The sequence below is a fragment of the Acipenser ruthenus genome, chromosome 1, assembly GCF_902713425.1.
Source record: "Acipenser ruthenus chromosome 1, fAciRut3.2 maternal haplotype, whole genome shotgun sequence".
Classification (NCBI taxonomy): domain Eukaryota; kingdom Metazoa; phylum Chordata; class Actinopteri; order Acipenseriformes; family Acipenseridae; genus Acipenser; species Acipenser ruthenus.
Genome location: NC_081189.1, coordinates 112,707,433 through 112,722,111, shown reverse-complemented (window position 1 = coordinate 112,722,111; position 14,679 = coordinate 112,707,433). Strand labels below are relative to the sequence as shown.

Here is a 14,679-nt window from a genome sequence, read left to right as displayed (position 1 = left end):
GTCCTTGCGTGATTAGAGACATTTTCACAAAGCTTTAAGTGTTTGTTTTTGTTTGTTATATTTACAAAATTGCTGTTGGTTTGCTCCATTGTAAAGTTTCATATTAGAATGGTCTTTAACCATCATTTCCATGTCATGAAACCCTTACAATTAACCAATAATATGTTATTAAATTGACAATGGAGTAAAAAGAACATTAAAACAAAACAAGCACCTACATAATATAAAGTAAAAATATAAATGTATGATCAAAATGTAAGTACTGTGTACTGGATGCAATACAGCATAGGGTTGTCATAAAGTATTCCATGTTCCGTTTTAATATTAAGTGCCCAGTATTAGGTGATAAATTGATATACACTTAAGGCTGTTTTACTTGAAACATTTCTGTGACATGACCAGTTGTTCTTCTTTGATGGATTATCATCTTTTTAACATATTTAGGAGGCAGTGTGGTCCAGTGGTTAAAGTCCAGGACTTGTAACCAGAAGGTCACCGGTTTAAATCCCACCTCTGCCACTGACTGACTCACTGTGTGACCCTGAGCAAGTCACTTAACCCCCTTGTGCTCCATCCTGCATATGAGATGTTAAATCAATGTCCTATTGTAAGTGACTCTGCATATAATGCACAGTTCACAGCCTGCCTCTGTAAAGCCCTTTGTGATGGTGGTCCACTATGAAAGGTGCTATATAAAGATACAGTGCTCACCCTTTATAACGCTATAGTGGGGAGCCATAGTTACAAGTCTGTGCTATTTGTGTTCCACCTTATAACGAGTATAAAAGGACTACTGTAATGGCATTATATAGCAAATAGGAGCCACAACCCTCCATGTTATAACCGATTATAACAAGGCACGTTATAACGGTGAGCACTGTATTATTATATTATTATAGTTCCTTGTTAATTGTATTATCCAATTTAGGTTTAGTATGTCCTTTATTAGTGAAGTTCTCTGCTGGCTAGCTTACAATATAATTATTATCATTCAGTTTGTTTATACTCAAAATATTGTGGATGGCAAAACAAAGTGAAATACCACTGAAATGGATTTAACTCATTAGTACAGTACTTAGCCAAATGTAAACCTTTATATCAAACAAATTGTTGACATACTTTTCCTCCCAAAGTCTAGTTTCAATTAATAAAGGTCTAATCAATCAATCAATCTTTATTTTATATATCGCCTTTCATAGTGGACCACCATCACAAAGCACTAAATACCATCACTGTGTATAATATTATAACAGATTCAATAGTGTACTATGGTAATGAAAAAATTCCTGGGGGTGTCGTATTTCAATAATTTCATTTGAGGTGGTATGTAGATCCACCCCACTGCTGTGTGCAGGCTGAGACCATATTGAATGGATTCAAAGTGTTAACTGTAGTAACTGTCCTCTTGCTTTTAAAGGTGAAAGTAATGCTTTTTTTGCAATATCTTCTTTGCAGCTGCGAAAGGCAGTGATGGACCACATCTCTGATTCCTTCTTAGAGACAAACGTTCCCCTGCTGGTGCTGATTGAGGCTGCCAAAAGTGGCAATGAAAAGGAGGTCAAAGAATATGCCCAAGTCTTCCGTGAGCATGCCAACAAGCTTGTGGAGGTAAGCTGAATTATCTGTGAGCAATTGACAAAAAAAGACAGCAGAAGCAATCTAAACGCAGCTAGTCATGTGTACAGTCTCGGTAAAAGAGAAATGCAGTGGAATGCCTTGGGCTAAATCAAATGCCGACAAAGTCTCTGTGAAAAGGATCAAAATGCACATAAAAACAGTGTTTCGCTCACAAAGTGTAATAGATACACACATGTAGTGCTGACAGCTTTTGTATGCATGTGTATGTATATATAGTTTATTTTAGCACTCTCCTGCCTTATGCTGTGTGTCGTAAGGGGAGCTTCAGCTGTACTGCAGTGATGTAAAGCAGTCGTCATGCCAGTTTGCAGTAAACTCAAACCATGAGAGTTTTATAATATTTTGTATAGTTTCATTAATCAAGGGCCCCCTGCAGCCACAGCATTTCTAGTTGTTGATACGAAAAGCAGAAGTATCTCCTGTTGCTCAGTAAATACTGGAGGATTATAAAATGTATAGGAGCAAACAGATATATACTTATTACAGTCAATTACAATTATATTCAATAAGAAAAAAGTCAACTGCAATAGACAAGCTAAAAGGAACAGCATATTGTGTTTTGCTTCCAACAACACATGTTAATAAATAAAACTGTTTCAGTGGTATCAGTGACATATTATTCTCACTGCAGTTCTCCAGCACTCTTAGTAAAAGAAATGATCCTGCTCTGCAGAAATATATATTTCCAATAAATAAACAAATCAATACCATTTCATGTTTAACCAATATTGCATTGGCCTTCAGGTTTCTCCCTATAAGCTTGGAGAATGCCAGTAAATATTATCACATAGTGAGGCATTAAGGCATGTTCTGGACACCTGCAGATAGATAGATGGCTGTTGAAATGAGTCTATTTGTGATGACCCAGACCTTTGGACTGCATGAGCCGGCTTTAGTGGAATTATTGTCCTCCTAGGAAATCTTAAATCCTGACGGCCGGAGGGTTAAGGAATAGATTCATCATGTCTCTGAAATCAGCAAGCTGCTGTACAAGGCCTTTTTTCTTAATTTTTTTTTACATAAAAGAAAGAATAAGTTGAATATTTTTATTGAGGCACCAAGTGATATAGAATGTTGAGTCGCAATCATTTCAGGAAGGCTAATAACCACATAGACCCCATTAGTTAAAACTTAGCAGATGGATATCGGAATTTGAGATACATCTTCCAATGTGTCAAAAATTCCCTTGGTAAGAGCAATCACGGTTGGCAGGTATATATTAGCCCATGGTTTATGGTGATTAAAATGTGATATAGTACAGGTAAATCAATAGCATTACAGGGCTAGGTAATAATTTGTGGTAGAAGGAAGCAAAGAGCAGCAGCTTTATTTTTGGTTTTATAGCCATTTTATCAATTAGTAATACTGAAGAATTATGCAGCATCATCCCAAACATCAACCAGGCAGGGTTACAATAGGAAATTCTTCCTCGGTCATCAGTTTTTTATAATTTCTAATTTTAGTTATTTAATATTTCTAACTGCCTTTGCCATTTTATCTATAAAAATAAATATATGATTTATGTGTTTTATAATTACATTTCATTTCAGGGTTGTGAAAAGTCATATGTGTTAACCAAAAATTGTTCAATGAACCAGATACTAAAATAGTTAATAAATAAACACACCAATGAATACGCATGGTCTCCACTAGAAGGGTGTTCTTTACATATGATAGATGTACTATGCAGCAGGTGCAGAGTACAGTTTAGTCAAGTTATTATTGAGCTTTTCATTCAACATCTTGATTACAAAAAGCTGATTTTCTACAATGCATTAATTGTCCCCAATAAGTGAGTCATGATTGATTAATGTGTCAAAATGACCTCTCCCAAACACAGTAGGTTATACATACACTAAACTCAGGGACCAACAAAAACATTTGCCTTATTAGAAATTCTTATTATCAGGAGCCTATGCCAGATAGCCCTGCCGCATGTATAACATGTGTTATTTTTATGTACTGTACATAGTTCAGCATTGTATTGAAAAATACAACATTTTCAAATCGGATGCAACTGTTAAATGACTGCATGTCCTTTGAATAAACCATTAATAATAATTTCAAATTACTCCAGCTGAGAACTATGATGGGAATTTGATCATAGGCTTGATTGAACTGGATGAAATCATCATGTTAAAGAACAGTTTAGTCCATGTCTGGAACACACAACTTTACATTTGCAAGACTGAGGACTGCAATTCCCCGCCTGCTACAGGGAGGCAGTTGATTTCTTTATTTATTTTTAACTGTAGATACCTCACAGTTGTAAGATGACTCAGAGTACCATGCTTGTTAATGCTGATGAATAGACATCCCTGTATTAAAACAGGATAACATGATGCGTATGGAATGCGAGATTTCTTACTGTGGAGAAAAAAGCAGTGTTTGATTCCATGATGTGCAAGTTCTCAATACTCTGCTTTTTGTGTTAATGGAATTTGAGGGGGTGCATCCAGTTAACACTGACTCCTCTAAATTTTAGTAAATTGTGGTTTCCCATATTACCCCTGGTAACCTGTTACATTGTGTGAAATATAGAATTATCTGATGCAATACTTGTGCTGCATGGGTATATACTGTTCTTTAAACCTGACTAGATTTTCAATTTACTTTAAATCTTTAAAGCAAGTTTGCTTGTTTTTTTCTGAAAGGAAACAATAAAAGTAAAAATAAAAATCTTACATTTATGCAATTTAAAACCCCTAACTTGTAAGTCTGAATTGTTTTTATCTGGTTTGGTTCAACTTTATTGAGGGTGCGTCTCCTTTGTGAAAAATCATGCTAATGATAATTTAGAATAACTCCTTGAGAATCACAAAATGTGATTTTAATTATTGATCCTGCTACTTTCCTCCTGCAGAGTCCATTGAGAAATCGCATCAATCACATGGGGTTGTGATTTTGACATACCTCTATCTTTTTAATGTTACACTCAGGGAAGTTAAATGCATTAGAAAAAAGAGATCAGTGTACTTGGATCCCCATTAGGTTGGCAATCATTTGGAGAGCCCTTTAGGCATACTTAATCGTTGAAATGCCCTTGTGACATATAGAGATAAGTTTAGCTTTAAACAATAGGATCAGCAAGTTACAAGTCAAACGTGTTTTGGCAGCTACACGAGACCTCAAGCACATTACTTCTTGTCATGTGTCTCAAGATGTGACACTGAATGGATTATCAAGATTACATTTGACAAGAGAAAAGTAAAGCCTGACATTGCTCTACATTACTGTTAATTGAATGGCAAGTTCTTGTATGTAATATAAATGTATGTGTGCTACGAGTAGCATTTCTAAGTAATACATATTGTGCGTTTTTATTTGATTGGCATATCAAAATTTGTGCTGACATGTAATCGTGCCAGCAAGTGACACCTGTTCAGTCTCTGGAATTGATCATACAGTACACCTGTCCCTTGTGATTAAATAAGCACGTATAGAATTCAGTCACACAGTGATAATTGGTTTAGGGTTGTGAAAATGACCAAATTGAAGAATTTTACTGCATGTTTTAAAATTGTGTGAAGGTGCCAGTGATCATTGGCAAAGAAAACATACGAAGGTGTTATACAGGAAGACATAAAAGCAACTGCATGCAGCCCATAGTACAGAAAGCAATAGGGTAGGTGAGTGCATATAAATTGATTTAATACAAATAAATATCTAGTCTGGCAAGTCTTTTTCATGCCTGTCACACTGCCTTGCTTTGGAAGCTGTAAAATGGCTGCAGTAGTACACTCCTTCTGTTAAGGTGGTTGTCTTCAGTTGTTACTGCTGTATATAACCTGTGGGATTGTTATGTGTTTGTCGTGGGATGACTACTCAGGAGTGCAAATCTGGCACTATGTCTATAGCTTATTAATCAAATTAATAAGGACTTGAGTGACAGCCGTTGGCCCCCACCCCCACCAAGTTCAATGACACACTTTTCAGTGGAGTTGTTGTCTTTTCACAGGTGGAGTTTTCTTTTAGAATTTCTCAACAGAAATGTATTTTCCTAAACTTGCGATGTACTGTATGTATGAATTTCCTCTAGGGCAATCATGTGTGTTTAATCTTTCCATTAAGGCTTTAATATCCTTCTAGACCAACACATCTAGTTTCTTTCTAATGTACTCAGCCTTTAGACATAATCCTGTGCTATGTAATAACAAAAGCCTTTGAAGGAATATAACAAAATATTGGCTTTAATCTTTAATATCTATCTATCTATCTATCTATCTATCTATCTATCTATCTATCTATCTATCTATCTAATATATATCTATATATATATATATATATATATATATATATATATATATATATATATATATATATATATATATAGATATATATAGATAGATAGATAGATAGATAGATAGATAGATAGATAGATGCTAAATGCTTAGGATCATGGTACATTTTTATATTAATAGCAGCAAATTATGCAGAACCAGAATACAACTCTTTTTTTTTTGCCAGTCTAGACCTGTTCAATTTTTCCAAAAACAATTCAAAGATTATTTTTTCGTTCTCTACAAAACCTTTCCGCCCATAAGATAAATTGCCTGTAAGACCTAACATTGAACATTTTCAAGATTTATGGTAGGTATGCTTCATAACTGAAGCATGTTGATGGATTTTTTTTCTTTCTCTTTTTGCACTGCACTATAACTGTCTTTCATTTTCCTGACATTTAATGTAATACATTAGGAAGCATCTGAGAGAAAGAAACCCTCCTTGCCCTACCCACAACAACATTTGGTACACTTTAAAAAACACACCCTCTCCATCCATCTCCCTCCTCATGGAATTACATGCCTAAACTCCCAGCCCTCCCATCAGCTTCACATGTCCAACTGGGTCTCAATGTCCAGTCGTTACCACAACCACATCACGTCCATATACAGACTAGCACAACCAAACTGTCCTACTCATTTAGCCTCTGCAAACAGTGTGTGTGTGTGCTATTTGCAGTATCAGTCTGTCACTGATTAAAAAAAAAAAAGTGAAATCTGAATGGTCTGCTTTCTGTAACCAAATTGACAGAGAATTCCAACTGTCTGAATTCTGATACAGTATATATATATATATATATATATATATATATATATATATATATATATATATATATATATATACAGTGCTGTGAAAAAGTATTTGCCCCCTGTCTGATTTTCTGCATTTTTGCATATTTTTGACACTGAATGTTATCAGATCTTCAACCAAAACCTAATATTAGATAAAAGGGACCCTGAGTGAACAAATAACACAATAATTTGATACATATTTCATTTATTTATTAAAGAAAGTTATGCAACACCCAATGCCCCTGTGTGAAAAAGTAATCGCCCCCTTAGACTCAATAACTGGTTATGCCACCTTTAGCAGCAATAACTGCAACCAAACGCTTCCTGTAGTTATTGATTAGTCTCTCACAGCGCCGTGGAGGAATTTTGGCCCACTCCTCCATGCAGAACTGCTTCAACTCAGTGACATTTGTGGGTTTTCGAACATGAACTGCTTGTTTCAGGTCCTGCCACAACATCTCAATGGGGTTTAGGTCTGGACTTTGACTAGGCCATTCCAAAACTTTCAATTTCTTGTTCTTCAACCATTCTGATGTAGACTTGCTTGTGTGTTTCGGATCATTGTCTTGCTGCATGACCCAGCTGCGCTTCAGCTTCAGCTCACGGACGGATGGCCTGACATTCTCCTGTAGAATTCTCTGATACAGAGCAGAATTCATGGTTCCTTCAATGATGGCAAGGTGTCCAGGTCCTGATGCAGCAAAGCATCCCCAAACCATGACACTACCACCACCATGCTTGACCGTTGGTATGAGGTTCTTACTGTGGAATGCAGTGTTTGGTTTTCGCCAGACATAACGGGGCCCATGTCGGCCAAAAAGTTCCACTTTTGACTCATCTGTCCATAGAACATTGTTCCAGAACTCTTGAGGATCATCCAGGTGCTTTTTAGCAAACTTGAGACGAGCATTCATGTTTTTCTTAGTGAGCAATGGTTTCCACCTTGCTACTCTACCATGAATCCCATTTTTGCCCAGTGTCTTTCTGATGGTGGAGTCATGAACACTAACCTTAGCCGAGGCGAGAGAGGCCTGCAGATCCCTGGATGTTGTTCTAGGGTTCTTTGTGACTTCCTGGACAATTTCACGCCTTGCTCTTGGAGAGATTTTGGCAGGACGGCCACTCCTGATAAGATTCACTACTGTCCCAAACTTTCTCCATTTGGACAATATGGCTCTGACTGTGGTTCAGTGGAGCCCCAGAGCCATAGAAATGGCTTTGTAACCCTTTCCAGACTGATAGGCATCAACAACTTTTTCCCGGAGGTCTTCAGGAATTTCTTTTGTTCGTGGCATGATGTGCCTCTAGAACCTGTGTGCTGACAACTTCACTCTGATGGTAAGGGCCAAAGTTAGTCAGATTTATATTGGGCAGGGCTGGCCCAAATCAGGCCTGGTTGTTAACCAAAGTACTCAAAAAGCTGACCCTAATTATCCCTTTAATTGGGTTGAGTTAACTAGGGGGGGGAAATACCTTTTTCACACTTGAAGATTGCATGTTTGATTACCTTGCACACAAAACAAATGAAAGAAGCACCAAACTTTGGTGTCGTTTTTTCTCTTAGACTCCCTCTATATACTACTACAACCCACAAAAAAATCTGACCAAATACAATGTGAAAAATGTGCAGAAATATAGAAAATCAGACAGGGGGCAAATACTTTTTCATGGCACTGTATATAGCATCACAATTAAACAGGATTACTCATATTATATAGTACTGATTACCTTCTTTACTAATTTCATTGATGTGAAGTTCAGAATAGTAAATCATTTTATAGAATAGTTGTGCTTCAAGAATGACGTGTTTATATGTGTGTTTAGACCGCACTTGTAGATCTCTTGATCTACCCCTCCTACTTTGCACTGGACTTGTCTGACCTCAGCACCACGTTACTGGATGCTCAGCTGATGCACTATCCTTGCACTATTGCTCCACTATTATATCATTGTTTATACAAATTGTCTTAATCCTAATATTGAATTATTTGAAAGGTAAAGTACAGGACAACATAAATCAAGAAATCAACTAAATCCTGTTGACAAAAAAATAAGCTTGTTTACTGTAACATGTGTTTCTTTCAAAACTGTACATTTGAGACCTATAAAGAAAATGGAAGTGCACATTTAAGATTCATGAAATGATTCTGTTAACTACAATCGCTTTAAAACTGAAATACTTTTTTCTGTGTATACTTGATGCAAGTGGAGATTATTGTGAACATTGAAGCTAAACTATTTATTAAGTTATTTTACTTTTCTGACATCTAATAGGCAGAAAGCACTGGAGGTGAAGTGGGTCATCATTGTGAAGTTATTAAGTCCTTTAGAAATGAGTTCCATTAATCATACTTTGTGCTTGTTAAAAAAAGAGAGAGAGAAATAGCCTCCTGGCAGAAGAAATTCCATCAATCCTTATTACACAAAATAGATTATCTCAGCTAATTAGGGAAAGGCTTTTATATCAGGGTACAAATGTGAAATAAAACAAGTCACCAATCCTTTTCTGGTTTCTGATTAATTAAGGCAATAGACAGAAACTAAGGAGCAGTGATTACATATGAGTTAGCTTATTAAATATGAACTGTTATTTATTGTAGGTCAAGTCATCAGACAAAATGTTATCACCATTTTCAGCAGGGTAATTTCCTGCAGAGTCGGACAAGTTTTGCAGTACTATATCCATGTTTTATAGACTTTTGTTCACAACTTCCAATTTCTAATGAGCCAATTTAGGATATTAAATCCTTGGTAATTGCAGACACTACTATGTACCTATAACCTGGATTTCCTTTTCCCATAGCCAATGCATGCACAATTTATGATACGTTTTTCTCCTTTATGATTTGAAGATGTTGGTTATCACATAGATCTTTGAAAATTCATGGATTCAAAGATGCCACCCCACCATGCCAGGAGTGGGTTTTTTGGGGGATGGTGCCATTTTCCATTTTTGTCTCACCATAGCAGATGGTGCCTGTACTTTAGATCTGTATCCAAAGGCAGCATCTTCAACAACAGTATTGTGCTGCAGACTGTGTTGGTAGATGGAATAGGTCCACATCACCCCCATATTTTGAACTTGTGAGCTTTTGGTATGTGTGGTCCAGTGGTTAAAGAGAAGGGCTTGTAACCAGGAGGTCCCCGGTTCAAATCCCACCTCAGCCACTGACTCATTGTGTGACCCTGAGCAAGTCACTTAACCTCCTTGTGCTCCGTCTTTCGGGTGAGATGTAGTAAGTGACTCTGCAGCTGATGCATAGTTCACACACCCTAGTCTCTGTAAGTCGCCTTGGATAAAGGCGTCTGCTAAATAAACAAATAATAATAATAATAATAATAATAATAATAATATGTGGCAAAGCACGTGTGCTCTCAACTGATCTCTACTGACCAGCTTATGCTCATGATACTGACCATATGCACAAGCTTTAAATGCTGTTGTAGAAGGTACCATCACATTCTTATGATTAAATCGCAACCTTGGAGGCACGGGAAAGATTTAAAATGATTCTTTAACATACAGTATGTTGGGAGATGGTTCATAACTTGAAAGCTGCTTGCTGAAGCTGCCACAACTGCAAATAGACTGTAAAACAAATTAATCATAAGTAACACATTTCCAGTACACTACTTTAAAAAAACTCAACTGACAGAGTTATTCAAATATTGTAACACAATTTTTTTTTTATTACAAATCACTATATTCTGTATGTGGTGCAATATGCAAAATGTTTACCCATATGATTGCTTCTCATATTGAGAGACAAATATTGTTAGAATATAGCTGGGGTGTGTCCACACATGCTTCAAGTGACTTTCTTCTTGTAAAGCATGATTTTGAGCATTTCAAACTGTATTTCAGTGGAAAGTTGCTGTCTTGGTAACATTTAAGCTCAAAGGCAGGGCGAAAGTCCTGCTTGTATAACTAGTGTGTGTGGGAATGTAAGGTTGGCAGGGATGGGGTTAATCACCAGTGTGGGCATTCCCCAATAAGTTAACAGTGGCCACCTGTATAAAGGAGAGCAAAATGCTTTATTGTGGAGGAACTTAGGTGAGTGTTTGTAACCTGTGTCGTGAAGTCTATTTTGACTACTGGTATTGCCCAGCCTACGTTTGCTTGTTCTGTTTGAATCTTCATTTTGGCCCTTGTGCCTTTTTGTGTGTGTCTTTTTGTTTAATAAACGTGCAGTTTGAAATTTAAACTGCAGCTTCTGTCTCTGAGTCTATAATTTCTGCCGGTAACAGCTTGGGCCGTGACACTACCATGTCACATGTGCCATCAGCATTTTTATTAAAAATTAGATGGTACTCATTCCTTGCCGTCTCTGTTTTTCAATAGATGGTTTTTTATCTGCCTAAACATTTCAAGGTCCCAGATTATAATTTTACTTGCCATTAGCATTAACATTAACATTTCTTGATGTGCAATAATAATTTAATCCTGATTAGTTTGATAGTATTTCAAACTACAAACAATTGCAATGGCTGCAGACAAGGACTTTGTAAGCAGAAGAGCCTTTTAACCTAGTCATCCTAATGAATGTTTTTCCTGAGAAATGGAAACTGTGTCTAATCTTGCCTTTGGCATTTTCCTGATATGAGAGAACCAGGAGCCGTTAGGGAGATCTGTAAATGAATTGCAGCTGAACAGATCCTCATTAAGGCTTGCATTTGAGAAGGAATTTAGTAAATTATAGCTATGGTAGGTAATTTATCAGAGAGTCGTTTCCCCTTCCATTTTGCTGGGCTTAATTTTGACTAATTATTCAGGTTAATCTGATAGTGCTTGCCTTAATACAGTGCACTTTAGAAAATGAATCTGCAAGCTTACTTTTATTTTATAAAATAATTCTCATTTTATTTATTATTTGTTTATTTAGCAGACGCCTTTATCCAAGGAGACTTACAGAGACAAGGGTGTGTGAACTATGCAGCAGCTGCAGAGTCACTTACAACTACGTCTCACCCAAAGACGGAGCACAAGGAGGTTAAGTGACTTGCTCAGGGTCACACAAGGAGTCAGTGGCTGAGTTGGGATTTGAACTGGGGACCTTCTGGTTACAAGCCCTTTTCTTTAACCACTGGACCACACAGCCTCCACATTTTAGACATTTGTGTGTGCTTTATCGGGAAAGACAAGACAAACGTTTAATAAGAAAGGAGATAAAGAAGACCTCAAGAACTGCAGGCCTATTAGCTTACTTCCTATAATCTATAACATTTTTACCAAGATACTCACCAACAGACTTCAAGATAAATTTGACTCGGCACAATCAAATGAGCAAGCAGGATTCAGGTGTGGATTTAGCACAATGGATCATCTTCAAGTTATATGGCAAGTGATTCAAACCAGCAACGAGTACGAACTACCACTTTGCTTGGGATTCATTGACTAAGAAGAAGCCTTTGACTGTGCTTACATAAGATCTGTATTAAGCTCTCTGAAAATACAGAGACTTTATCAGCACCATATACAAGAATGCAACATCCACAGTAAGACTCCATAAAAACAGTGACAAAATCAAGATTAAAAAAAGAGTTTGTCGGGGCTCCCGAGTGGCGCATCCAGTAAAGGCGCTCCTCGCAGGATGTGCCCTATAGCCTGGAGATCGCTGGTTCGAATCCAGGCTATGTCACAGCTGACCGTGACCGAGAGTTCCTAGGGGGCGGCGCACAATTGGCTGAGCGCTGCCCGGGTAGGGAGGGCTTAGGTCGGCAGGGGAATCCACGGCTCACCGCGCATCAGCGACCCCTGTGGCCGATAGGGCGCCTGTGGCTCTGCAGCGGAGCCGCCAGATCTGTGTTGTCCTCCGGCACTATAGGTCTGGTAGCATTGCTGTGGATCTGCAGTGCGAAAAATGACGGCTTGGAAGGAGCACGTTTCGGAGGACGCGTGAGTTTGTCAAGGAAATACAATTTCCCCAAAGCTCTTCACGGATACCCTGGACCCAAAAATGACTCAAATTACAAAACGACTCAATGGAGTATGGAAAGATGCATGCTGGGAATAACAAGAAGAGACAGGAAAATGAAGGAATGGATAAGCGAACAAAAGTATTAGATATTATTATAAGAGCAAAAAAACTGAAAATGGCAGTGGGCTGGACTTGTAGCAAGAAGAACAGACCATCGCTGGACCAAGGAGATACTAGACTAGATCCAAAGAGATATAAAGCGACCAAGAAGAAGACCTCCAGGAAGATGGCAAGATGAAATTAGGAAACACGCCGGAGCAACGTGGCTTTTATGGAAGAATCTTGGGTATGCCTTCATCCAGCAGTGGATTGAAAAAGGCTTAAGATGATGATGATGATATAGATGATTGGCCAATATCATTTGGTATGCTATGGAATCCATTTGACCATGTATTGGAACTAAATGTCCTGTGCCATTAGAGGAAAAACAGCCCTATAGAAGTATAAGACTTTCTCCAAACGTAACCACTATCAGCTTGACCAAATAGCTCGATTTTTATTTAATCACTCCACAAAACCTTTGACCAGAAGTCATATCTATCATTCACATGCCCTTTTGCAAACTTTAGGCGATTGTCCTTGTGACATTTTTCTAAGAGTGGTGTTTTCCTTGGCCTGCAACCATTGAGACCTTCACCATGTAATACTCGTCCTATGGTTGAAATGGAAACCCCAGACCCACTTGCAGCCAATTGACTTTGAATACCTTTGGCAGTCAATCTCGGATTGTTATTAACCTTCCTCACAATTCTTCTACTTGTTCTTGGTGAAAGAACCTTCTTTCTTCCAGACCGAAGGATTGTTGAGACAGTACCTTGAGTTTTGTATTTCTTATTAATAGAAACAATATTTTAAATTGGGATACTCAAATGCTTGGAAATTTTCTTGTATCCGCCTCCAGCTTTATGACAATAAATAATGTTCTGCCTAAGGTCTTCAGATAGCTCTTTACTTTTACCCATATTGACTTATTGGTAATGACAGCAATCATCCTATGCATAACCCATTTATACTCTCTAAGAATGTTCACCTACAATCCAGCATTTTCTAGACTTTTCTAGAATTAGGTTCTGCATTATCACATTGCAATTTCTAGCACCTTGTTGACAATGCTATAATAACATCAAAGGGTATGAATACTTCTGAATTAGCATTTTTGGAGTTACAAAAAATGTGCTGAAATAAATCATTGTAGACATCTATTTCTTGTAACTTGTTTTCCACACAATGTAAAACAAGTCAGTTCTAGACTGACCCTTGCAGCATGTTGCCTGTGCAGTGGGGCGATATCATTAAAGATAAAGATTGCTTTTCCTAAGATGTGTCCCTTTGAGAAACAACTTAAGGGTTAAAGTTCATAGTACAAAATTAGACATTGCCAAATACAATAGTGACATAGTAGAATCAGGGGGAAAAAAGTAAATATTAATTTAATGTTGTACTTTTATACTGCATAATTCAGTAACCAATCACACAGCATCAAATAATAAACCCACTGCAAGCTAATGTTGTCATTGACAAAAAAAACAAAAAAAACCCAGAAACAACATCACTAATAAATGATGATCTCTCACATACTCTTGCACATCTTTTATCAACCTAAACATTGAAAACACAATTTAATTTTTCTACATAAAACTAAATAAACAAATAAAACAAACAAGGTGTGTAAAAACTGCAAACCAAATGAATTATCAATTTCTAAAGGTTATTGCAATAAAATCTTACTCGGTCTTCAAATTGGCTTTTAGTCAGACAAACCTTGTTACATAATGTCAACCCAATTTGCAATGTTTTATGGCAGCACCTCCAAACAAAGACAAAATAATAACACACAAATAACATAAATAACTTTGCTACAGTAAAACCTGTCTAATGCAGCCCCTCGAAGTACCAGCATTCTGTATATTTTGGCACCATTTTTAGGTATCCCAATTGAAATTAATGGTGTGAACCTGTCTATTCTGGAATCCGGAATGATTTTTAAA

At 37.2% G+C, this 14,679-nt stretch overlaps 1 protein-coding gene across 4 annotated transcripts in view; it reads left to right on the top strand.

The window, feature by feature from the left end:
• Positions 1–14,679, top strand: part of LOC117421126 (catenin alpha-2-like) — a 502,927-nt gene that overhangs the window by 410,471 nt on the left and 77,777 nt on the right. For all 4 annotated transcript variants that reach the window (XM_059034144.1, XM_034035092.3, XM_034035091.3 and 1 more), the window contains exon 9: positions 1,456–1,608. In XM_059034144.1, coding sequence (XP_058890127.1) covers positions 1,456–1,608 — 153 coding nt within the window. The remainder of the gene's footprint in view (positions 1–1,455; positions 1,609–14,679) is intronic.